The sequence below is a fragment of the Physcomitrium patens genome, chromosome 4 (genome assembly GCF_059467195.1).
Source record: "Physcomitrium patens ecotype Gransden chromosome 4, ASM5946719v1, whole genome shotgun sequence".
In the NCBI taxonomy this organism is placed as follows: Eukaryota; Viridiplantae; Streptophyta; class Bryopsida; order Funariales; family Funariaceae; genus Physcomitrium; species Physcomitrium patens.
Genome location: NC_143413.1, coordinates 21,115,821 through 21,140,562, shown reverse-complemented (window position 1 = coordinate 21,140,562; position 24,742 = coordinate 21,115,821). Strand labels below are relative to the sequence as shown.

General features: G+C 32.6%; 3 protein-coding genes across 7 annotated transcripts; 2 read left to right on the top strand and 1 right to left on the bottom strand.

The window, feature by feature from the left end:
• Positions 1–4,380: 4,380 nt before the first annotated feature.
• Positions 4,381–7,227, top strand: LOC112280865 (protein FATTY ACID EXPORT 4, chloroplastic). Its single transcript, XM_024516758.3, has 5 exons — positions 4,381–4,556; positions 5,061–5,352; positions 6,215–6,279; positions 6,504–6,591; positions 6,922–7,227. The coding sequence occupies exons 2-5, from the start codon at positions 5,070–5,072 to the stop codon at positions 7,038–7,040; spliced, it is 555 nt and encodes a 184-aa protein (XP_024372526.1). The 5' UTR covers positions 4,381–4,556; positions 5,061–5,069; the 3' UTR covers positions 7,041–7,227.
• A 1,934-nt stretch (positions 7,228–9,161) lies between these two features.
• On the top strand, positions 9,162–11,014 carry LOC112280997 (ubiquitin-like protein ATG12). 5 transcript variants are annotated; one of them, XR_016502742.1, is made up of 6 exons: positions 9,165–9,382; positions 9,562–9,678; positions 9,874–9,990; positions 10,198–10,351; positions 10,564–10,626; positions 10,761–11,014. XR_016502742.1 is itself a non-coding variant. In XM_024517028.3 (6 exons), the coding sequence occupies exons 2-6, from the start codon at positions 9,633–9,635 to the stop codon at positions 10,818–10,820; spliced, it is 297 nt and encodes a 98-aa protein (XP_024372796.1). In that variant the 5' UTR covers positions 9,320–9,382; positions 9,562–9,632; the 3' UTR covers positions 10,821–11,014. The 5 variants fall into 5 exon arrangements, 3 of the variants coding, with proteins under 3 accessions (XP_073389506.1, XP_024372796.1, XP_024372795.1); XR_016502743.1 differs by having other exon boundaries at positions 9,258–9,382; positions 9,932–9,990; XM_024517028.3 differs by having other exon boundaries at positions 9,320–9,382; positions 9,932–9,990; positions 10,283–10,351.
• A 3,718-nt stretch (positions 11,015–14,732) lies between these two features.
• On the bottom strand, positions 14,733–17,701 carry LOC112280891 (NEDD8-conjugating enzyme Ubc12). Its single transcript, XM_024516808.3, has 6 exons — positions 17,569–17,701; positions 16,726–16,858; positions 16,240–16,348; positions 15,910–15,988; positions 15,679–15,795; positions 14,733–15,048 (listed from the first exon to the last, which is right to left on the bottom strand). The coding sequence occupies exons 2-6, from the start codon at positions 16,829–16,831 to the stop codon at positions 14,911–14,913; spliced, it is 549 nt and encodes a 182-aa protein (XP_024372576.1). The 5' UTR covers positions 16,832–16,858; positions 17,569–17,701; the 3' UTR covers positions 14,733–14,910.
• Positions 17,702–24,742: the final 7,041 nt, after the last annotated feature.

Genomic DNA, 24,742 nt, shown 5'->3' with positions numbered 1-24,742 from the left:
CAAGAATAATCTATTATATTTTGAAGGACGCCTATATGTTCCAGAAGGAGAAGCACGTTTACGTGTTCTTCAAGCACGTCATGACTTTCCAGCAGCAGGGCACTTTGGATATAATAAGACTTTAGAACTCATATCAAGAGATTTTTGGTGGCCACAAATGTGGAAGTCAGTCAAAGACTTTGTACAATCATGTGATATTTGTTCAAGATCAAAAATTCCTTGTCATCGACCTTACGGACTTCTTCAGCCATTACCTATACCAGAACAACCATGGTCTTCTGTTTCTATGGATTTCATCACAGATCTTCCAAGCTCAAGATCTTATGATTCTATATTTGGGATAGTAGATCGTTTCACCAAGATGGCACACTTTGTGCCATGTACAAAATCTATCACAGGTGAAGAAACAGCTAAGCTTTTCATTGATAATATCTATCGCTATCATGGATTACCTAAAGATATCATATCGGATAGGAGAACTCAATTTGTGTCAAGATTCTGGAGGACCCTTTTCAAGATTTTAAAAGTGGACATAAAGCTATCTTCGGCTTTCCATCCTCAAACTGATGGACAAACAGAGCGCGTAAACCAAGTGTTGGAGCAATATTTAAGGTGTACTATCAACTACCAACAAGATGATTGGACAACCTTTCTGCCATTGGCAGAGTTTGCTTATAATAATACGGTACATTCTTCCACGCAACAAACACCTTTCTTTGCCAATTATGGCTATCATCCACGACTTGATACTTTTGATTTTTCAAAAGTTGATAATCCTGCAGCAGAAGATATGGCAAATCAGTTGTCAGAGTTATATTCAATAATGAAGACGCAATTGAAGGAAGCTCAAGAATGACAAAAGATAAACGCAGATCTATATCGTAAGGAGCAACCACAACTCAACGTGGATGATAAGGTATGGCTACTTCGTCACAATATCAAGACTACTCGACCTTGTGACAAGTTGGAGTATCGTAGGCTTGGCCCCTTTTCTATTTCTGAACAGATCAATCCAGTTGCATATCGGTTATATCTACCGGAGTCAATGAAGATCCATCCTGTATTTCACGTGTTTCTTCTTGAACTATATAAGACAGTGGATATACAAGGAAGAAGACAAATGCCACCGCCTCCTATAGAAGTAGATAATAATGAAGAATTTGAGGTGGAAGAGATATTAGACTCAAGGCGACGCCGAAATAAGCTGGAATATCTTGTTCATTGGCGCGGATATGATATTAGTGAACGCACATGGGAGCCATCCAGGAATCTAGCAAATGCATCAGCTAAAGTTAAAGTTTTTCATCAACGACATCCATCAAAACCAAGATGAAAATCTCTCTTATAAAAGAGACAAGATTGAGGCAAGATAACATTCAATTTCCTATCCTTGTTTGTAACTTCTTTGCATTTGTGATGCTAATTAGATGGAGAGCCAACAACCAGCGGATTCAACTCAAGAACCTTCGTTTGCTGACCTACCGGATGAGACATTACGATTGTCACAACCTTCAAGACGACGCAATCGAGATGAAGATCTTCAAGAACGACATGTTCTTCCTCGAATAGATGGTGAGATACAATGCGTTTGGTATCACGATTTGGGAAGGGACTCTCGATGTTTGGTGATTTTGCTAGAGCTAGGAACAACTCCTGATGGTGTTCTGAATATTCTATTCGAAGGAAGTTACGAAGGCCTCAACAATGATCAAATAACTGGGTGGTCTTCCCGCCCTGGTATGGGACACTACCGATGGTTGAGAGGCCCTATCAATCATCTTCGAAGAGAACAGAGATCAGAGTATGTGGCGAATACAATTCGTCGCATCATAGATTTCCTCAACATATGATGACCGCTCCTCGTGGAACTCGTCTCTAGAAGGGGGGGTAATGTCACGGCCATAATCATGTAAGCTAATAATTACATATAGAAATAGGTAGAAGTAAGTAAAAGTAGATAAAAATAAGTTAATTCTATAATATTTAATATAGAAGCTTCCTAGAAACTTCCTAGACGCTGCTTTGACTTCATAGGTGTCTTTAATTGACTTTTTGGATTAAAAACGTGGTCAACAAGTTGGCCATGTGCCACACATGTTGTTAGCTTGAAGATCAAGCTAACTATGTGGCCCACACGTAGAAAAACTTGCCTTGTAAGTCAAGGCATGTGTCCTACAAAGTCAACACATATTGGAGGTCCTATAGAACGTCGCCACGTAGCTCCTAGTTAGATAGTATATATAGAGACAAGAGTGAAGGCTTCTTCACTCTTGTCAACTCCTTTCTTGCTTCTAGTCTAGTTTCAAGGGTCTCTAGTTTTCTTGTCTTTTGGCAATAGCCATTCTAGTTTCTCTTTTCAATATACATACTTATTATTCATATTTTGTTATTTTTCTTTGAGTGAAGGCTTACTTGTCTGAACTGTTTTTTCATCGAGTTCTTGTCCTTGACACCTCTACAATAATATAAGCCACTTAATTAACTTTAAAAAAGACACCACAATTGAAAGAGAAATTTTTATATGGTTTTATTTTAGTTTTTATATGATTTTTATTTTTAAAAAATTAGTATTAATTATCATCAAATTTTTATTTTTCATCCATGAATAAATCTTTATCTATTAATAAAAAAATCATCCAAATTTAAATAAATTTCATCTATATTTTATCATCCACTTGCTTTAAAATTCTTCCATACAATCTTAATTCATTGAATACAAGCCCTAACTTAACTCAAGAATATTTAATTATTTAATAATCAATTCTTTTGATTATGATTATATGCCTTGCATTAGCTTAAAAAAACTAATAAGAATTTAAAAAAAAAAAAAAAAAAAAAAAAAAAAAAACTAGAATTAATGGACTCCAAACTCTGAATTTTGATTTGTGAAGAGAAGTGACTTCTTTATTGCATCTGCCACTCTTCTTGTAAAGCCATCATCAACAATTAATATTGCACAATCTTCATAGTTTCACAAGCTTTTTCTACCACGCATATAATGTCATGAGTCTAGATGTTTAACTTATTGGTAATCATTGTCCAATGAATGACTCAACAACACTCCAACATTGCTACAGACCAACCTCCTTGGAAGCTAATAGTAGCTTGAATACAATCTCTATGCTATTGACCACCCTGGCTTTAGGTTGAAGTTGACACCCTATTCCTTCTATACTTAGTGAATTTCTACATTCTAGTGTGTAACTTTTTAACTAAATATAGTCTCTTGGCATGCATAATATGATCCAAAATTATCAATAGATATAATATGGAGACTCATGATTGCAAAAGTGCACAATAAAAAGTAATTAAAGATAATGTTGGAGACAAAAGAATTGCCTTTCTTCAATTATTTATATTTCCTACAATATTAGAATTTTAGAATATTTTAGATTCTTCTTGAATGCTTCTAAGATACTACAAAGATGCTCAATTGATGTCTTTAAAGATGCCTTCTTGATTTGAAATTTTCTACTAGAATTCCTACTAATAACTAAAAATATTCTAGTGCCTCTATTTTGTTTTCATTTAATATCCTCTACATTCAACTTCAACTAACATTTTCCTCATAGCACTGCTATTGCCTTCTTTTATCCCAAAACAAACCATGAATAGATTTGGTGATTCACCAAATACATAGCAACTCACTCTTCGGTCTTCTATTCTCCAATTTTTATTTTTATTTTTATTTTTTAATTATTTTTCTCCAAGATACTTTCCCAGCTTCAGGAATATATGTCACTGGCTTTGAATAAACATGTTACAAATTTTGATGTTAATTTCACTCTTTGATCTCCTTCAAAAAAATGAAGAAGATCAATTTTTCGATGTGCAACACAATTTATTTTCAACACAAAAAAGAAGGAATAGATGAATGTAAGCGTATACCTAACAAATTAAAAGTATTGAAAGACTAATTAGCAGCCGAAGTCGAGTTTTAAAATGTTTCTTTTTTCTTTCTAAGGATGAGAAGCAGCATTTGCTGTGCGTGTGCGTCGAAGAAACGCCGAACTCTGAGCCTGCACGAATCGGAAGCTGTTGTGTTTTTTGTGTCTGTAATGTCGCCTGGAGAGTGCCCACAACGACGACGCAAATGCGCCAACACAACACAAGCTGGCCTTCAAGTGCGGGCATGGCCTTGCCAAGTGGCCACTACGACTCGCGTTGCAAACCCATGCACACACTCAGCCATGCCGCGTTCCACGCCCCTCAAAACCCACGACTTTTTTGTTTTTTTTTTCGCGCAGTTCGTGGTCGTGTCATTCATTAGGGCTTATCTGGATCGCTGCCATGTCAGTCTTCTTCTTCGGCTCGGAACAGTGAGATGCCACCGTGATTAGTAGAATGCACTGGGCCTTTCAAGCTCCGTTATTGACCTGTTTGAATTGGTGATTAGCAAGCCTGGCACCTCCTCGAGCGAATCCAACAATTTCTCTGTGTTACTTACTTACTCCTTGTCGAAGTGATTTTTGTGGGTGTTGAGCAAGGCACAGTTTTGTTTCTTCGTTCGACAAAGTCTGGACTGAGTCGAAGGGGAATACATCGATCAGAATCTGGTAATCCTCGTGTCGTTTTCGGGCGTCGTTTTCTCGCACAGGCTAAGTAGGTGGTGTTTGCAAGTTTATTCTGTGAAGGATCTGGGCTGGATTAGAGTTTTCTGATAGATTGAGTGGTTTCTGAGGTCTTCAAAGGGAATCGACAACCTGGGACTGGATTAATTGTCTTGTTTTGACTCGAGGGGTTTAGTTTGTGGAATGTTGGTTTTCGATAATGGTTTTCGAAATCGGTGGAAGGTTTTGAATGCTCTCTTGATTTCTTCGATTCCGCTACAATATGCCTTAGAGCAGATGACTCTGCATCAGCCAGAGGGACTCCGAGTTATAGAGCAGTTCGAAGAATGTCATGTACAAGAGCTAGTAGATTGCATTGTTGATATCCGCGGAGATATCCATCTGTCACCGAACCTCTCCTTGAACGTTGTTGATGGGCAATGGGTTAGTTGGGTTTTAGCCAGTTGGGTTCAGTCACTGGCTGACTGTGTGTCGTTTGTGACATTGAAGGGCATTGAAATGGCATCCATGTACGCTACTTTCGCTACTTCCGCACTGAAGTGTTCTCCGTGTGCGGCGACTGAGTTCAGAGCTCGTAATGCCGCCGCATCGTGTTTCGAGGGGCAGAGGCTTGTTCTCAAGAGCAGTTTTGCGGGGGAACAAGTTTTCTCCTTCAGCAAACGGCAGGAAATTACCTCCGTTGGGGTGAGAAATCGTGCGCCCACGGCGAGTTTGAACGATTACGCTCCCTTGACTGCCGCCGTCTATGGCGCAAGTCTTCTTGGTGGTGGCCTCTATGCATGTGAGTTATCACATGACTTCAACCACATTCATCGAAGTTCAACTTTACTCTTCTCCACCCTGCCTCTTCGCTTATGTCGAATTAGGCGCTTAACATGCTCGTTTAGTCATGCTCTTGGTAGCTTCATGCAGCGAGTTCAAGACGAGACAAAGGGGTGTATAATCTGAAGAGATTTCAAACTAGACTCAAGTTAGCCAACGCTTATAAAACATACATAGGTTTTCTGAAATACCTTTCTAGGCGTGCATGTATCTCCGTCATTCTAGCCAATTTGAACAATCAGCTTAGCACTAGAGTTTTTCTCGGTATCTCTCAATACAGCATTGTATCGGTCTGCTGGTAATCTCTGAATCAGTGCACGAGCCTTACATGTCAAGGTATCCAAACTATTTGTACTGACGTAGTGAACAAGATCCCCCCCCCCCCTACGTTCAAATCTTCAAAGATACTCCAAAACTGCCACATATTGAACCACCCGTGCGTTTATTTTCCTTTATTTATTTATTTTAATCTTGACGGGTGAGAGCTGCCTAAATTTAGAATTTGAGCGTTAAGGGAGCGTGATTGAGTTATGATGCAGCACTGAACCCTTAGTAGATGATCTCTCATTTTCCTTTATTTATTTATTTATTTTAATCTTGACGGGTTAGATTTCCTCATGTCGTCAGACTCTTCGGACTCACCCTTGTAAATATTAGCTACGATTCGTGAATTGGTTGAGGTTATTTGAGGCTCGAAAATGTAGGTAGTATGGGATGGATGCAACTGAAAGTTTGCTAGTTTGGCTTCATTGCCTTCTGAATACTGTGTAGAAATCTGAGCGTATGGATGCATGTTTATCTATTTACTTATTTTGTTTCAGATACAAGGACTGGCAGCACGAGTTCACTTGGAGGTGGAATTACGGGCGGCATTGCTCTTGGCGTGGTAAGGCAGATTGAATAGTTTTAGTTTTCACAATGCAACCTTTGAGCTATCTGTATTGCTATCATTTGGCTGGAATCTGCAGCATTTGTTTTTGGTCAATTTCTCACGTTCCTGTTTTATAGGACTGGATGTTGGTCATTGTTTGGTAGACATGAAACTCATGTTTGCTTCGTAGAGGATGACGGTCGTTCATTCGTAGGTTTGAATTTGGGAAATATGTGCAGGCATTCTTCTTGATGCAGGTACCTGAGACTCGAGATCTTGGTGAGGCTGTTGGATTTGGTGCTGCGGTGCTCTTTGCTGCCATCTTCGGTAAATGTCTCTAACTGTAGTTTATTTGCAGGGATTACCTTTCGCTTCTGTTTTGACTCGTAGTAGGAGTCGCCTCTGAGATGTTTGCACGACGTTGATTTAAACTTTTGTACCAAAAATGTATTATTGCAACCTTTACAGCAGAAAAACAAGATGGTAATACAAGTCGATTGATTTGTGTGGTATGTAGGTGGTTCACAAAATCTTATACAGGTTGTTTATTTTAAGCAAACGTGAGTATGTGGTATCTTCTGTTCTGAAGGAATTTCTAATGAAATTTTTGGACTTGAAGGTGGAATTCTAATGAAATTTCCTTGTTTCGAATTGCAGCAATCCGACTAGCATCCACAGGCAAACCTGTTCCCTCTGGACCGCTCTTGGGCTTGAGTGCAGCGACCTCGGTGATTTTTGCTCTTTCATACCTTGAAACTCGTGTGCCTCTCTCTTGAAGTACTTTACACAAGTGCAGTCTGCAAGCTTAGGCAGAAGCTGCCATCGGCGATGTTCGGCTTGCTAGTTGCAATTTAAGGCTGCCAAATTTAGCTGGGGTCTAGACAATCTTTTGCTGTTATTCCTATCGCAGGTGACCCTTGCACGAAATATAACATTCTAGTTGATGCTCGATTGTTTCGAATATTTGATGTTAGCAAGCATGCTCATCCAGCATTGATTCTGCAGCTGAATGTCTGCGAATTCCAGGAGATATACTAACAGATGAACTTTGTTAAAGCTCTTAATGTCCTCGTGGTTGTTTCTGTAATTAAGCATTTTCATCGCCCATTTGCGGCCAGTTTTTCTACAAGTGTGAGAAGCAGTTTTTCAAAGGTATGTGATCAGTAGCATCCCTGGAGAAGATATCAAGTATTTTAATGGAATTAACAGAGTGGTGCCCCGTTTTTTTCACTCATTTCGAAGGTTAAAAACTATGCCATGGATTGGAATCATCATATGTGCTTGTTCAACTAATAGTTCGTATTAGAGAAGCCTCCGAGTGTGATTCGTAAATGTTAAACACTTGTTTGTGTCTCATTTACTAATGTGAAGTCGTTGTCCAAGCTCCTTGATTGGATTTCATTATGCAAGGAATGTGGTGTAGAGAAGTAATAGAAGATATTTTTCATGTGTTAAGAACCTTTTTTTCTTTTTCTTTTTTCTTTTTCTTTTTTTCTTTTTAATCGACATTTGTGTATGTTCCATGAGTAAAATTTGTCATGGACGTGTCCGATTTATTCAAAACTCCTTGGGTTCATTTTGCAGTTTTAATTCTTCTTTTTGTTTTCAAAGTACAGTGGAATTTAGGTCCTTTTTTTTTACCACATGATATGTAGAAATTATAACCTTTCAAATTGATTGAATATTAACTGTGTCTTATTTACTAGTATGAAGAGTCTAGTTTTTCAACACTATGCCCTAAAAGGTGGATAATGGACATGTAAACAGCGGAAAAAAACAGAAAACAAAAAAACATGAGAATCAGGAAGAAGGGAAAATAAATAAATAAATTGTAATAAATTCACTGTAAGATTTTTACACTTTTAAGTCTTCTCTTTTTGAAATGAAATTTTAAGATAAATACTTGCTCATGAAAATCAGAAATATGGTTTTAAACAAATATAAACTTCTAAGACAAAAAATATATCAAGTACATCAAAACTACTTTTAGCATAAATAGATCTAGTTCAAATGTTATTTGTGTTAAAGTATATAAGTAAATGTGAAAGTAGAATAAGTATCATATGTAAAGGATATTATTTTAGGTAAGTTGCTATTCTTTAAAGGGTTAGTTCTTGGTATGTAAGAAGGTCAAGAGATAAAGTAGATGAATGGACAAAGGATTTTAAGAATATATAGAATATATTAAAGGTATATTTTCATAGTAGATAAAATAACAATGAATAGTCTCGGTAGAATGTTGAATGGATGTATTCATCAAAGGATGAAAATTGTTTATTAGAGTAGTAGCCACAACCTATAAATAATGGGTGTTGGAAGTGTGAAATATCTCACTCTATACTTTCTTTGTGAGCAACTTTGTTAATGTTATGTGTTGGTGACTTCAAAGTTCTTCTTCTTCAATAACTCCAAATTATTTTTTTATAAAATCTATTATATTGTGAAGTGAAAATAAACAAAAAATTACTATAAAACAAATAATTTTTTTGTAAAATTACAAAAGTATTAACACCACACAATTTTTTTTATTTAATTTTTTTATAAGGTTACATGCAAATATTAATTAATTTATTAAATAATATGGCATGAAATAACAAATTATAATTTAGAAAGACAAAAAAACTCCTCATGTTGGTGAAGATGAATCAATTCAAGTGTAAAATTTGTAGAATTAAACTTGAGATTGTAAACATGAATAGATATTATGAAAGCTATAAAAAAAAATAATAATAATAAAAAAAAAAACACTAAAACATGTTTATTATATTATTGATATTTTTGTTCTAAAGCAAAAAAGAAAATTATAAACATATTTTTCTTCTAATCCACACTTTTACTTCAAATTCAATATGAATTTTGAACAATCTCCTATTGCATTGCTACTACTCTTAAGTACCCACAATTCTCTCCTCTACGAAACAACATGGATGAATGACCTCGACGAGAGAGCTTATACTCGTCGATGACATTCATCCATCATCAATCCAGCGTTCGATGAACGAGGTTGAATGTGTTTGTCGAAGGCGTCACATTGTTGTGCATTTTCAGGGTTTTCTCCGCGCGTATTCAATTCTCAGCCTTTCAGCTCGATCGTGGTATTCAACGATTTCTTCGCCAGGTAGTAATGAGAAAGTCACTTTGATTGAGCACGTCGTTGAGTGCTGGCTAATACAATTTAGTTTTTTCCAAGCGCGGTCAGGATTTGTGTGATCTCCATGTTGCAAATTGCCCATGAGAGGTCTGTTGAAGCGAGAATTTGAGCCTTTGATCGACGTGAAGAGGAATTTGGTTGTGAAGGGGATCCTGTAGCCTCAGCCGATCGGAGCCATCTCGCTTGAGGTTTTTACCGGGGTCAGGATCCGCCGACTATGTCAACTTCGGCGGAATCGCCGTCCGTGACCGGTCCTCGGAAAGGTGGGTGCCCTACCTCATGCTCTGGAGTATGTTCCGGTGGTTTTTATTAGCTGCGAAGTTCTGTTGGGGAGCCGCTTGTTTTGGTGGTGGATGCTGTAGAACGATTGAATTTCTGGTGCATTTGTGAAAATCCGTGATTTAGCGTGAAGTAGTTGTGAAGTATCTGAAGTTTGTGTCCTTTGAAGCCTGCTTCAGTGGCCTGGGAGGATTTTCATATTTCGCATTGTCCTATTGGGTTGGTGGTATGTCTCAGTGGTGGTGCTCTTTAGGGCTACTGGGGATGCACCTATTATGAAGCAATCTAAGTTCAAGGTATGTGTAATCTTTTCATAGAGAATGTAGTGTTGTAATCGCGTTTTGAGCTACCCTCATCTTCCTGTTACTGGTGCGAACGCTTGCCCGTAACAATTGGAGGGAGATAGGGGAGGACCCGTTCGGATGCCGCTTGTCATAATACTCGTGTGCCATCGATGAATTTTCCAGGTCCATGAAATTTTTGAAGAGATAGTTGGACTATAGTTTGTGGATTTTCAGGTATTCATCTGGACGCTGGATTGTTTCTCTCACTACTTCTTATGCTGGGAACACTTCCCCTTGTGCTTAGATTGGAGGCACTGAGAAATTTGCTAAGGTTATTGATTTTCTGCGCAAACAGCTTCATCGTGAGACATTGGTGAGTTTGAACACTTCGCCCTTCATTTGCATTTCCTGTGAGGTCGATCGTGCATGATTCTAAAGAATTTTCAAATTCACCATTTATATGTGTTGGTCTAAATGGTTTCTGGAAAGGGCACACGATTAGTTTTAGCGGTCATTATTTCTTGTGTATTTATTTTTACTTTCATATTTAAGATGATCTGATCGACTTTTTCCTCTTAATGTCAGTTCGTGTATATAAACAGTGCTTTCTCCCCAACTCCTGATGAAAACATCTGGGACCTGTTTGAGGTATGTTTACTTTGCTTCTTCTTCCTCTTCTTCTTTTTCTTAAAGTTAATCTGTTGGATGCCAGTTTTTAGTCTTGTGAAAGAAACATTTGATGGGATGCTTCATACTTACACTAGTTCTGATTTGAGACGCAGAATTTCGGCATTGATGGGAAGTTGATAGTGAATTACGCCTGCTCTATGGCTTGGGGTTAACCCAGAATTCTTGCATTTGCAGCGTTGTTGTAAGTCACTACAAACGTCACAAACTTGTCCGGACTGAATAGCCCTACTCCACTATGAGGGAGGTCGAAGTGCGGATCATAAATTTTTAGCTTTTGTAAGTAGGTTTTCAGGTTATAATTTTATTTTGTAAATAAAGTAATCCCATAATTTGTGCGATTTCACTACTTTCTGCTCGAGTTTGCTGGGCACATGCATGAATCTCTTCTGATGACTTGATTTTTAAAACATTTCTGTGCGCTCCTAAAACCACAATATCCTAAATATTCTTAACAAAAGTACTCTTTTTAATAATACTTGTTAGCAATATTCTAAATATTTAAGCAATTATTTAAGAAATATGAGAATATTATACTTTGTAACATTGATATTCCAAGTTGTTAATATATGTGAACAATTATAATTTTTTTTAACCTCCAAACAAATATTTACCTGATTGGTATAAAATAAATCAAAAAAATAGTTGTTAACATATGTGAACAATTATAATTTTTTTTAACCTCCAAACAAATATTTACCTGATTGGTATAAAATAAATCAAAAAAATAGTTTTAGATAGTAGTGGTAATAGCAAAAGTTGTGGTGGCAGCAGTAATATTCAATATTTAACTATTTATTATATTGTAACTTACAAAATTATACTCATTTAATAATTATAAATTTAATTGATTTTCAATAAGCTTTGAAGAATGCAAATATATATATATATATATATATACAAACATGTATAATGTCATAATTAAATGTTTAATTTTTAGTTGTTTTAAAATATAAACACAATTCAACAAATCTTCTATTTAACATCAAGTAATTTGGAACTAAAACATCAATATGCAAGGTCTTTTTTCCATAATGTTCAACTTAAGATATATATATATATATATATATATATAATATAGTTTTATAGAAACATGATTGGCATTAACTATATTAATATACATCAATGGATTTCATAGCTAATACTATCTTTCAACAACAATAGTTCTTATGACATAGTATGCATAAATATTAGCCATTCAATTCTATTCATTTAATATAGGATCATGAGAAAATCAAGCACAAAACTAATTGGAGAAGGTTTTCAATGGTTGTCGATAGATGTCAATAGCTCCACAAAACTTGGGCTCAATGTCTAAATTGATTGAATCAATGTTAAAAGACCAATATTTAAGATTTGTTGTTGGTGAGATATGTGGAAACATTCACTAGTTTCAAATTCAAGTCTAGGCATGCCGATTGCAAAGATTGCAAAGACCATTGAAGAATAAAAAGCTTGTGTCTAAACAAAGATGTTGATTAAGTTTTAGAAACAAAGTCAGGTTACATGATTGATATTCTTGTAAGTAATTTAACAATAACTCCAAATATAAAATATAGAGCCACTATAGGTAATATGTTATTGCCCCTCTATCATAGATGATTAAATGTACAAGTTATGCTTGGTAAACCATATATTTATAAACATAGCAACTATGGGAGTAAAAATTTTTCTATTCCATCAATGAAGAGAATGATACATATAATATACAATTATCAAACAAAAACTTTGCCAAAAATCTATCATAAACATCTAGTGCAAACCTACAAGAAAGTTATCACAAATGCAAATGTAGAGACTAGGATTATAATACTTGCAATATTAGTCGTAGCATATGCCATATCATTTGTATTAGGATTGGCAGTTTTCAACATAGTTGGCATTGTTATCAATTCGAGAGTTAATAAAGGATTGTTATCCACAAGAGTAGGTGCACTTTTAGGCAGTACCACCTCTTTTTTGTAATTTGTTATATTCATTATAGTGCTTATTCCTTGCAGCAACAACCTTTTTATGGAGGATGAGTGGCTTTAGAGGTGGTGCTATTGGTGTTGGTCCCGGTACTCTAATGTATAATGCTAGTGCTTCAATAATGGCCTTAGTTAGTAATGGTGAATCATTAGCTACCACTATTAAATGAAGCATGCAACAAACTATAGAACTAATGATCGTCAATGCCTAGTATCTATGGAAGGTGAGGCCAATCGCTATTGTGCTAGCTCTCTTGTGCAAAGATCTTCAGCACGTCTAGTCCTTGTTAGACAACTCAAGCAGTTGAAGAAACATGTTGCCAAGAAAAGTAATGTATAACATTCACTAAAGCAGTATTTAGTTAGTATTTAAATTTCTTAGGCTCTTTTAGGCAAAGAATCTCTATTAGTAAAATACAAAACAATCGGAGATCTAGAGCACAAAATTAGGCATAAATTGAAGTCAGATACAGTAAAATAGTGATTTGTGCTCCAAGAGCATGAATAAACTTAGAATCATCTCCTTACTAGTAGAAATCTCTAAACCTTAAAAGATTACTTGACCAATATCTTGACCTATAAATAAATGAACTAAAAATGTATATAATATATATTAATTTCTTTGTTTCAATGTATCTAGATATAAACTTATACAACAAACAATACATGTCATATCATCCATCAAAAGTATTTTTTCATTCTAACAACCAATCTCTTTCATGAGAGTGACATAAACTACAAGTAAATGTCAATGAACAGTTGAAGTTCTAACTACAGATGCATTAATAAAATAAGTAGTTTCCTTCGTAAATACAAAAAGGAATGCAATTTAGTTCCTTTGCAATTCATTAATATTTAATTCTATGAACATTATCATCAAAGTTTAATTTACATAGCTTATCAAAATCCAACCACTTCTTTCAAAAATAACCAATATTGTAGTATTTATTTTTACTTTAAGGATTTCTTTGTTTGTAAACTCTTTCAATTATTACTAAATTTCAATGTGTCATGCATTTATGTGTGTTGAGATCCAAACTTAACTCAAAATTATAAGTATACTTGTTCGTTCTAACATAATCGAAACTTGTACCATTAGATTAAGCAAGAATATTTAGAACAACATGTCTCAACTTAAATTCAATCCTTGAATCATATAAAGCTTTATAAGACGTTTTACTTCTATATGTTAACAAACTATCATAAAAATAAGCTATTGAATAAACAGCCTTAAGTATCAAATCTCTTTGACAACCAAATAATATTCATTAATTATGAAGACACAAAGTAATTCTTGTCAATTCTATAATACACAAATCTTTTATTGAATGATAGCTAAAAATATATAGAATATATATTAGTATATAAAAAAATATATTTGTATCTTGATAAGTTGAGATTTTAGAAATAATATAATTAGATCAGATGTAAGAAGCATTGCAAAACTTATGCCTAACAAATCTAAGACACCTTTCATCTATATTGATAACTTTCTACTAAAATTAAAAATAAGATAAAAAATTAAAAATTAAAAAAACCTTCGCTTCTTAGTAAGGTTGCAAAAACCTTCTACCTAGCTCTTAATATTTTGTAATTGTAAGAATCAAAAAAACCTTCATAAAATAGATTTTACTTAGATACTATTATTATACATCAATTAGACCTAGTATTGGATAATTATTTTCACTACATAGACTTTGAACTGTTGAGATATATTTGATGCTCATTCATAAACTAAAATGTTGTTTGAAAATTCTACTTACTAATACAATAATATAATATGATTTTACAATAAATAACAGCACCCAGTGAATATTCAAAATACTTGCTGCATGTGCTTCGAGGTCTTAGCATGAAGAGACCAATCACCTGATTGGAGAAATACACTTGCATTCGACCATTGACCTCTCATTTGCGCATCGTCATACGTATACCCACGCAGGGCACTTCTTAGGTCATGATTTGAAAAATAAATTCTCTACCCGTAGTGGGAAACTTGACCTTAAAATAAACTACTGCAGTAAACATCCAGTGTGCAAGGGATGCAATACAAAAAAAAAAACAAAAACAAAAACAAAAAATTACTTCAGCTACCTGTGCATAAAAAATAAGTCATTTTCAAGTCCCAAGATCGATGGACAAATCTCTTTGGTTCTTTGCATGGTAGATTGAAACCTGTGATACTTTCACACCAAAGGCTCATAAGGCGCATGTGAAATCAACTTTTAACATTCGAGAGTACCTTTCAACCTTACTATTACAATATTATGTTAATCTAAATACATCGAGGGAAATGAGTGCCACCGACGTAACCGCCGGCCATCGATCTTCGCACACTTTGTTCAAACTGCCGAGGATTGTCCCTCAAAACTTCTGCAGCCTCATGATTGAGAGGATCATCTGGATTGGGATCCTGCAAAGCAAGAATTTATTAGCCACCACTACAAACAACCCATATTACCAAAAATCCTCAGCCGAGTGTGATGTGAGGAACAGCTGGCACATTCAGACCCGGTAACGATTCATAAGAAATTCCTATATGTAAAATATGATCTTTCATAGGTAACACAAAGTTGCCCCATTTAGGTCAGGCTCTGCTTCGCTTCCAGCAACTAAGCAAACAGCACAATACCAGACCCAAACCCAGCTGCTCCATAGCAAGGAACTAGACAAATACGAAACAGACGCAAACTTCTAAGAATGAGGCATAATTCTTGCAAATATAGAAATCAATCGTGGGAAAAAAATCCAAAGCCCTCGACAGAAAAAGCCAAAGATTAGACAGATGCCTTGTGAAGCGAGCGCTAATGAAATCTAAAATACCACATTGGCAGTGAACTGGCTTCAGCAAAATAGGCAGAAGACAAGATACACACCGAATGTTTTGATTCTCTAAGAAGTGTCTTAAGAGTTTATTACGCATGAACTGCTCGAGGACCATGAATGATCTAGTGCATACGTAATCACACAAAAAAAAAATTAAAATATCCTAGTCAATACAGTGGCATCTCTACTACAGAAGGTAAACAGGAAAAGAACTCACCAAAAACAGGTATTGAAGGCCATAAATAATGGAGTTGATACTAAGGACAGGCTTCCAATCTTCACGGAGGATGTTCAAGCAGACGTTGCCCTCCAGATCTATGTTAGGATGATATACCTGCACAAGCGCTACTACCATGGATTAAAATAAGTTTGTTCAATATGTCCTAATTTCAACATACAGAGTGATCTATACGACGAGTAGGAGAATTTCCTTCCAACGCTCGCTTACCTTGGTCTTGCATTTCACCTTCGGTGCCTCGTGAGGATACACCTGTGAGATCGAGAAGCTAAAGACAAACGTGCCACCTCTGCAAAAACATTACAGTGGCATTCGATGAGACCATGGTACCTCCAAATATACCCCACTGGATGTGTAAGGCACAAGCTTCTCGCTTCAAATAAAAGAATTTCCATGAAAAATTCCTCATAACATCATCCCGATCTCGGGAAGCGGCTGGATTCCTTTGGCAGAACCATAACATCTGAGAAGTTGGTGTCCAAGGCTTCGTAGAATCAGAAAAGAGCGTGTAGGGAACTCGGAAGCGGTTCAAGGACTCACTGATAGTAACCCTCATCTGGCCGAATGGTGATTTCAAAGTTGAGAAGATTATCCTTGCCATTTGGGAAGTGTATAGAGATAGTCTTAGCCAAGTTCAATTCACTTATATCTGCAATATCAACCCGCAGTTGTTGAAGGTTTGTCAGATCTAAGAGCAAGCTCAGTCAAAACTTCAGCTGGTAGCTCTTACAAAAGGAATACAGAGTTAAAATACAGGTGAAAGCAGTTTGTTCCCAACAATCTGGACCGGACCTTCCACGAAGTCAGATAATAAGGGATGAGCGAAGTGAAACAGTACACTTCTGGAAAAAATAAACAAATAAATAAATATATAAATAAAGAGGTCCAAGAAAAGGACGAAGTTGAAAAACGCACACCTCAGAGTTGCTGAACCTAAGCCAAAAACACATCAATGGCTTAATCACAGTCGGGTAATTCTGAACAACAACAATGGAACTAGAATGGAAGAAAGAAGGGAATCAAGACCTTTCTGAACTCGTAATTCACCAGCACTTTGCTTCTTGATGGGACGGCCATTGTTGTTCAGAGCATCCTCTCTTTGCTTCTGCTTCACACTGAATAGCTTAATCATTATGAGCCCGTGTGCTTCCTCCCCCTTCTGTGAAAAATCAACAATCTTTAACATTCAGTGTGCAATCACATCTCCCGTTCGCACTCCACGTAATTATCTCGGTTCATTCTTAATCTCTAACTAGGGAAGAACCGCCATCACAACACAATTCCACAGTGATCGACAGACCACTGGCTCGCGCAGTATGTTACAATCATCGATTCAAAACAATTGGAAACTAATAAGAAATTGGTCTCTACGAGCGCCTTCCCAAGGAAAACCAGTGTAACTCTCGATCCAAGGTAGCAGCAGCCTTCTCAAAATCAACTCATATCACTAGGAACTCATTTAACTAGTCCTATCCAACAAAGACACCAACTGCTCGCCGAACTAAGAAGGATAACATCAAATTCGCTACAAATAAACAGCATACAACCACGTCTGCGCACTAGCATGCAACCCCGCAAATACAATTCTCAGATCATTTCTCAAAACCCGCCAAACTCCGGCACCTAAACCTCAGCGTAACCAGCAATTCACACCACAACCGAGTTACCCCGAGCCGACGCCTCCCACGCGAATCCCGCGCGGCTACCACAACACGCTAACTAATCGCCTCGTAAAAATTCCTTCCCGACTTCTTCAAGTCCCATTTGCACAAAAAGCCTCATCTCGTCGTCTACGTGTAAATCAATCACTCACTCACTCACTTCCTCTCCCAACGAAGCGCCTACTCGGGAATGGAAGCAACAGCATACCTGTAATAATAAGAAGACGTGTTTCCGGAAGGACGACGGAAGCGGTGCTCCGGGCTATGGAGGAAGCATGAGCCGAGACCAACGAAGGCAGAGAGAACTGATCCGAGAGTCACAATGAGACAGAGCGCGACGGGAGTGTTTCTAGGGGTTTCTTCACACACACAACACACTACTAACCCCAGCACTCTCTACCAACGGAGGTGAAACGACGACGACGACGACGACGACGACTGGACGACAAAGGCAGTAGAGAGGGAGAAGCCGACGACGACTGGACGACAAAGGCAGTAGAGAGGGAGAAGCCGACGACGACTGGACGACAAAGGCAGTAGAGAGGGAGAAGCCGACGACGACTGGACGACAAAGGCAGTAGAGAGGGAGAAGCCGACGACGACGGACACACGGGTAGACGGATGGACGGATAGAGGGACGATTCCGGAACGTTCGCTGGTTGTCGTCGTCGTATGATTCCTGCATCGTGGAGCAGTAAACCCCAGGGGGCCGCCCAATGGCGAGACCCGTTCTCTCCCGTTCTGGAATATGGAAGGGCGGCACGGCACCGAGGGGGGAGATTCCGAACGAAAATGACGGGCGAGGGTGATACGACCAGGGCCTCCTACGTGGCGCCAGTAGTTTATCCGCACCCTTCTAGATTCTGCCCCCCCCCCTAAATAGGAATATTGATTGATTACGTGATTTGAGTGAATATTGATCAAAGACAAAGTGATTTTTTCTTTTTCTTTTTCTTTTTGATTTAGGGTTTTCAAGTTTTAGGGTGTAACGTTGCTTGTAGATTTGGATTTTTATTTGAAACAAGAATCCAATGTATTTAACCAAATAGAAGAAAAATCGTGTGTACAAATTTATATTTGATATTCTCCTCTACTCCGTAAATAGAAAAATTATTGATGTTAAGGACGAGTTTTTTTAATTGGTTAAGTTGTGGGACATTAAATTGTTCTTTAGATTTGATTTGTGTTTTGGGAACATGAAAATAATATTATTTTATAATTAACCTTGTATTTGAATGTGATATTTCATATTAGCTCATCTTAAATCCGCTTTGTGTAGATTGTTTCAAACAAAGAGTTCAAATACAGAGATTATGTTTAAAACTTTTAAAGAAATATGCAATAAAAAGACGTGTAAAATAATTTTAAAAATATCACAATAATTCTTTGAGGTTCTATGGAAATTCTACATAATAACACAAAATGTATATGTGAATATATATATATATATATATATATACTTTCTTTTTATTACTAAGAAAGATAATAAGAAAACTTTATAATAATATAAATAATATAAATGCATAAATAAATTATTAATAGGTTCAATCTTATCTAAAAAATCCAAATGCACATGATTTTCTGTTAGAGACTTTATTTGCTTTTTAAATCATAGGCAGGTGGTTTAATAAAAATGAATAAATAAATAAAATAAAAAGAGAAAATATACCATTACCATATCATAATATAGAAATGTTGCAATACATATATACATATATACATACATACATGCATACATACACACACACACACACACACACACATATATATATATATATATATATACATAGATTTTCTAGTAATTGATTGACTATGCCTTTGGTGTATATATTTTTTTACATATATAAATTTAAATAGAGCTGAAAAAGATATCAAATTATATATATATATATATATATATATATAACATCTAAGATATTTTAATATTCTAAATAAGATTGAAAAGATAATTAGAAGTCAATGTTTATACAATGTTTCACTTTTTAGATGAAAAACAATACAAAATAATCATATTATTGTATATAGCTTTATATTTGCTACATTAAAATATTTTTCAAGTGTTTATGTATACACTTTAGACTACTAATAATTGTATTATCAACATCTACAGATGTAATTAAATCTCAAATACTAGGTCTATATCCACTATTCTATGATGATTGTATTAAGAAAATTCAAAGTTTGATAATGCTTAAAACACTTAAAATTTTATCCATTCAATCTTAATAAATTCTTCAAAGCAAGCTTGTGTTATTGGGTTTTGTAAAAATTGGTGTTCTAAGAGTTATCATTTAAAAAAACAAAAAACAAACATATTATTTTTATATTTATTATAACTAAATATTTTATATTTCTGAATCATATGTATTCTAAGAGAGTTTACAAATATTACTTGGTTTATGGAATTTGGTCTTATTTTTAATGTTAGATATTTAAAAAAATGAATAAATCACAATTAACCTATCTCAATTTTTTATATTATTCATTTAAATGTTCTAACTTTGTGATGATAGTTAACATAATTGTATTTTTAATCATGTATAATTTTGATGTAAGTTAAGCATAGATATCTTCAAAATAATCAAAAAAATATATTATTAGGTCATATTATTTCTAGTTTAGTCGTAATAATTTCAACATGAAATATTGGTTTTAGTTTATAAAAAATTACATGCATAATAAAAAAATAAAAAATAAAAATTCTTACACGAGTGGAATAAGCAAATAATACATTTAATCTAAATGTGCATTTGTAACCATTGAATTTTTTTTGAAGTTGAATTTAATTAGAAAGAAGTTACATACACACACACACACACACAGAGATATATATATATATATATATATATATATGCAGCAAATTAATCTAAATTTGGATGTAAAATAAGTCAAACTGTACAAGATAAGTTCCTTTACCTGCAATTATTTCACTATATCAAAAACTGAAATGAAAATCATCCAATACTGACACAATTTATTACATAAAAAATCGTTTATTGATTTTGTAACTTTTTATTTGAAATATTTATGTATGAAAAAAGATTAATTATGGTTCTTATTTTTTGTGAAGAAAACAGTTGCTTATTTTACTTATTTTATAGTATTTAGGTATTTTAAGTATATCTATATATATATGTATGTATATATATACACAAATCAAATGGTGCAATAAAAATAATACTAAACTATATCAAAAGCATAAAAAAATTATAGTTTATAATATTATGCAAAGTTTACTCTCTTACTAAGATTTTAATGATTCCTAAAAAATTACTTTTATAAATTTGTTTGAAATCTACTCAACTATTCTCTCTTTATTAAATATTTACATGTTTACATAGTAATATGAATTGAAGTACACTCGCTTTATATATATGCTCTTCAATATAAATTCTTATTCAGATGTTATTAAATTTCTTGGCAAATATTAATGTATTGATTTTTTTTTCTTTATACTATTCGATTAATTAAAGTGACATTAAATATTCTTCCATTCAAAAAATGTAATTTAAAGTAGAAGATAATTGAACATGAACAAGCATTAAGAAAAAAAGAAACATTATGACATTTCGAAGTCATAAATATTTTTAAAAATATGACTTTGTATATCTGTATTAGGAATCAAAATTTTAGTAAAAATTAAATTGAAGTCTAAACCATATAAAGTTATCTTTATATATATATATATATATATATATATATACATATATATATACATATATATATAGATATAGGTATATTTAAAATTTTAAATTAAATTCTCTCATATTGAAAAAATATTTAAGCAACTTGGTTTATTTTGTATAAGTGAGGTTTCAAATACCTTGCTTTAAAATATTTTTCAACCCTTTAAAATAAAGATTTTAACTTTATAATAAAATATTGTATTTTTTTACAAAGCTCTGAATTCAATAAGGTTTTATAAATAATTTTTTGAAATACATGGTGACATATGGTTTTTAAATTTAGGTTAAAAATATTTAAATAGATATTTCTACAAGAAAGTTCATATTTACTTTATTATGAACCTATTATATTCTCATTATCTTATTAATTTTTAAATCTAACTTGGATAAATATTAAAAGTAAGAAATTGAATTCATTCAATACTATACTAATAAAAGTAATGTTAGACAAGATTTAAATTTCGAATACTAGAGTATCATTTGAAATGTTTTTTAGTTACTTTGAAAATTAAGTTTATTATTACAAATCTAAGATTTTTATTTTTTATTTTTTTATTTCAAAACATAAAACTCTATACTTGTTGAATTTGTAGTTAAATGAGAGTAAACATATTTTATATATATCAATGTAATAATAAAACAACATAATTTTTTAAAAAATATTCTAAGTTTATTACGTTTTTATAATACTTTTAATTAAAATAGATTCATATTAATTTTATATACCTCATAGATTAAATTAAAACTAAATAAAAATAACCACAATTATTTTAAATCGAAATTACTTTCAAAATTGAAAAAATAAAAAAATTGATATTTTAAGATCCAAAATTTTAACAATATTAATAAATATCTTATCTTAATTTGAAATAATGATATATATATATATATAGAGAAAGAATTTCTTTGAAAGGTTATATGAGTGGCTGAAGTAAGATACAAGGATGGTGGTTTGGTTCTTGAGTTTTTTATAGACTATCTTCTTGAGTTGATGCTGGTGGAATACAAATTATTATTTTTTTATTTCATCCATAATAACCTTGTCCATATTTTGTTTGATAAATATGACTTTAAGCTTATCCATGCATCTATGGAATGCAACATTATAATATTTTGTAAAATATAAGGCATCTAGTTGAAATAACATGGGAGAGCTATCCATGTATTGCAGTAGAATATATAAAGATGTTCAAGTCTTAATATTTGAATAAAATCCAAGCACCAAAGATTAAAGCGTGGGGTAATATTGGTTCTACCAACCATTTTTATAGATGAATATTTCAAGGATATTTAATAGGAAGCAAAAAATCTTAAGGCTATTGCTAAATTAGAAATAGAAATAAAAGATGGAATTTGGTGCAAAATCTCTTAAAGAAAATAAATTTGAAGATTAATCTAAGGCCCTCATGATAGATACTTATAATAGGAATTGTAATTAGATATAAAATTAATATGCACATAGACTAAAACTCAAACTATACATATGTATTACATCAATATTAATTTATTAAATATTAATAAATTTTAGTAATTAGATAAATTACATAGTTTGATTTTTTTCCAATATAAATAACTTCATGAAAAAAAAATTATTTTTATTTTTTAAATTCGTTCTAAAGTAAATTTTTTATCTTATAATTTTTTAATTCCTTCAATTATACATATAAGTATTATTAAAAAAATAAAAAAGAATAATTTATAAAATCTATTAGAAGCTAATAAATTGTAAGATCAAAAAAACATTTTTTTTTAATAAAATTTAGGTATGCTTTGCATAAAGATGGTTGATAGGAATTTTGAGACACAACATACTATGCTTGAGAGAGAAATTACTTTATTTTTTAAATTTTTATCATTAAATATTTTATAATTTTTTCAATAGTTATATTTAGAGTTTTATAAAATATATTATATACTTCTAAAAATATTATCAAATAAAAATATTTCTAATTAGGATTATAATAAATATAGTTATAAGTAATTAAATACAATAAAAGGCAGATATCAATCATAATTCATGAAAATTAAATAAATATTAATTAACTAAAAACATCATATTATAATTTCAAAGTTTCAATAGCCAAAAGAGATTGAGCAATTTTTTTTTGGATAATTATTATTATTATATTGAAAAGAAAATTATTATGATTATAAATAAACTAGAATAAATCTGTTTAAATCATATGTAATATTTTATAGCAAAGTAAATAAATAAATAATAAATTATTTGCATATATAAACTCCATATATATATATATATATATAATAAAATAAAAAGATGATAAAAAATATTTTGTATAGACCAGTTACTAAATATTCCATAAGACCTCTAACATGTATCTAACTTGTGAGACATATGTTTAACTAACAAGACAAGTTTGTTATATGTGCACAACTTGTACCACAAGTTGCCAACATGTGTAACAAGTGGCCAACTTGTTGGCTAAGTTTTCAACCTATCAATCACTTATAAATACATATAAAATCTAATCTATGTCTATGAAGTTTCTAAGAAAATATTATATAAGATATTATTCAATATTCTTACTTTTACTTATTTCTATTTAATTCTTCTTAACTTGGTAATTATAAGTGCCAATTATGTTTATGACACCATATGTTGCTTTTAGATTGATCTCTGAATACCAAAAGCCACCAATTCAACAAATCACAATTGTATTTTTTTTTATTATTATTATTATTATTTTTAACTTTTACTTCACACTCAAAATCTATCTTCTATAATAAGTTATCTTTTTTTCTACACCTCAAAAACTAATACTTTCATCCACTATACAATAAAGCCATTTTCATGTTATGTAAAAATTAACTTGGAAATGTAGTGGATATCTGATTGTGGAAGATAATTTATATTTGCAAAAAACAAAGAATCTGAAAATTATAATAAAATTCTATACAAAACTTACTTAAATTTTAAAAATTATTGTCAAATCAAATCCTAAAGAATTTTAAAGACATTCTAAAGAATTAGTGGATAATTCATAAAAACTATCAAAGAAATTACAAAAAATATTTAAAAATATTCTTAAACAATTCTAAAAGGATTCATAAAGAATTCCATAAGAAATCATAAAGAAACCATAAAAAAATCCTTTAAAAATCCTAAAAAAACCAAATAGAGATTCTAAAGAAATTACATAAAAAAAATAATTAAAGAAATTATACAAAAATTCTATAGAAAATTAAAAAATAAGAAATCATAAAAAAATTATAAAAAATATCCTATAGAATCTTTAAATAAATCTTAAAAATATCATAATAAAATTCTATTAAAAAATCTAACCAAACCCATATAAATTCTCATAATTCTTAAAATATTCTAAATAATTTCTAAAAACTCCTAAATAAATCCTATTTTATTTATTTTATTTTTATTTAAAATATTTTAAAAATAATTAATAAAATTTTAAAGATATTCCAAAATACCTAATGAAATCATAACCAAAATTCTAACATGCCATGTTAAAATCCTAAAATTATCTTTAAAATCCTAATTAAATCCTATCCAAAACTTAATCAATCTTAATCAACTTTAGGATAGTGTTAAAACCACAATAAAATATTTATTGATAAATTTATCTTATTTAAAATTTTATATATGTTTCAATCTAATAGTAAAAATATATATATATATATATATATATATATATAAAAATCTAATTCAAACATTACAAA

What these genes read in the sequence shown, in the direction of transcription:
- LOC112280891 (XM_024516808.3), bottom strand. Translation starts at nt 16,831, where the DNA reads ATGATTAAGCTATTCAGTGTGAAGCAGAAGCAAAGAGAGGATGCTCTG. An exon ending in TGAATTACGAGTTCAGAAAG is followed by an intron (nt 16,349 to 16,725) that starts GTCTTGATTCCC and finishes TTGATATTGCAG; the next exon opens with ATATAAGTGAATTGAACTTG. An exon ending in GCCTTCAATACCTGTTTTTG is followed by an intron (nt 15,049 to 15,678) that starts GTGAGTTCTTTT and finishes CTTGCTTTGCAG; the next exon opens with GATCCCAATCCAGATGATCC.
- LOC112280997 (XM_073533405.2), top strand. Translation starts at nt 9,273, where the DNA reads ATGTGTTTGTCGAAGGCGTCACATTGTTGTGCATTTTCAGGGTTTTCT. An exon ending in TTCAACGATTTCTTCGCCAG is followed by an intron (nt 9,383 to 9,561) that starts GTAGTAATGAGA and finishes TTGGTTGTGAAG; the next exon opens with GGGATCCTGTAGCCTCAGCC. An exon ending in CGTGACCGGTCCTCGGAAAG is followed by an intron (nt 9,679 to 9,873) that starts GTGGGTGCCCTA and finishes AGCCTGCTTCAG; the next exon opens with TGGCCTGGGAGGATTTTCAT.
- LOC112280865 (XM_024516758.3), top strand. Translation starts at nt 5,070, where the DNA reads ATGGCATCCATGTACGCTACTTTCGCTACTTCCGCACTGAAGTGTTCT. An exon ending in GCGGCATTGCTCTTGGCGTG is followed by an intron (nt 6,280 to 6,503) that starts GTAAGGCAGATT and finishes AAATATGTGCAG; the next exon opens with GCATTCTTCTTGATGCAGGT. An exon ending in GCTCTTTGCTGCCATCTTCG is followed by an intron (nt 6,592 to 6,921) that starts GTAAATGTCTCT and finishes TTCGAATTGCAG; the next exon opens with CAATCCGACTAGCATCCACA.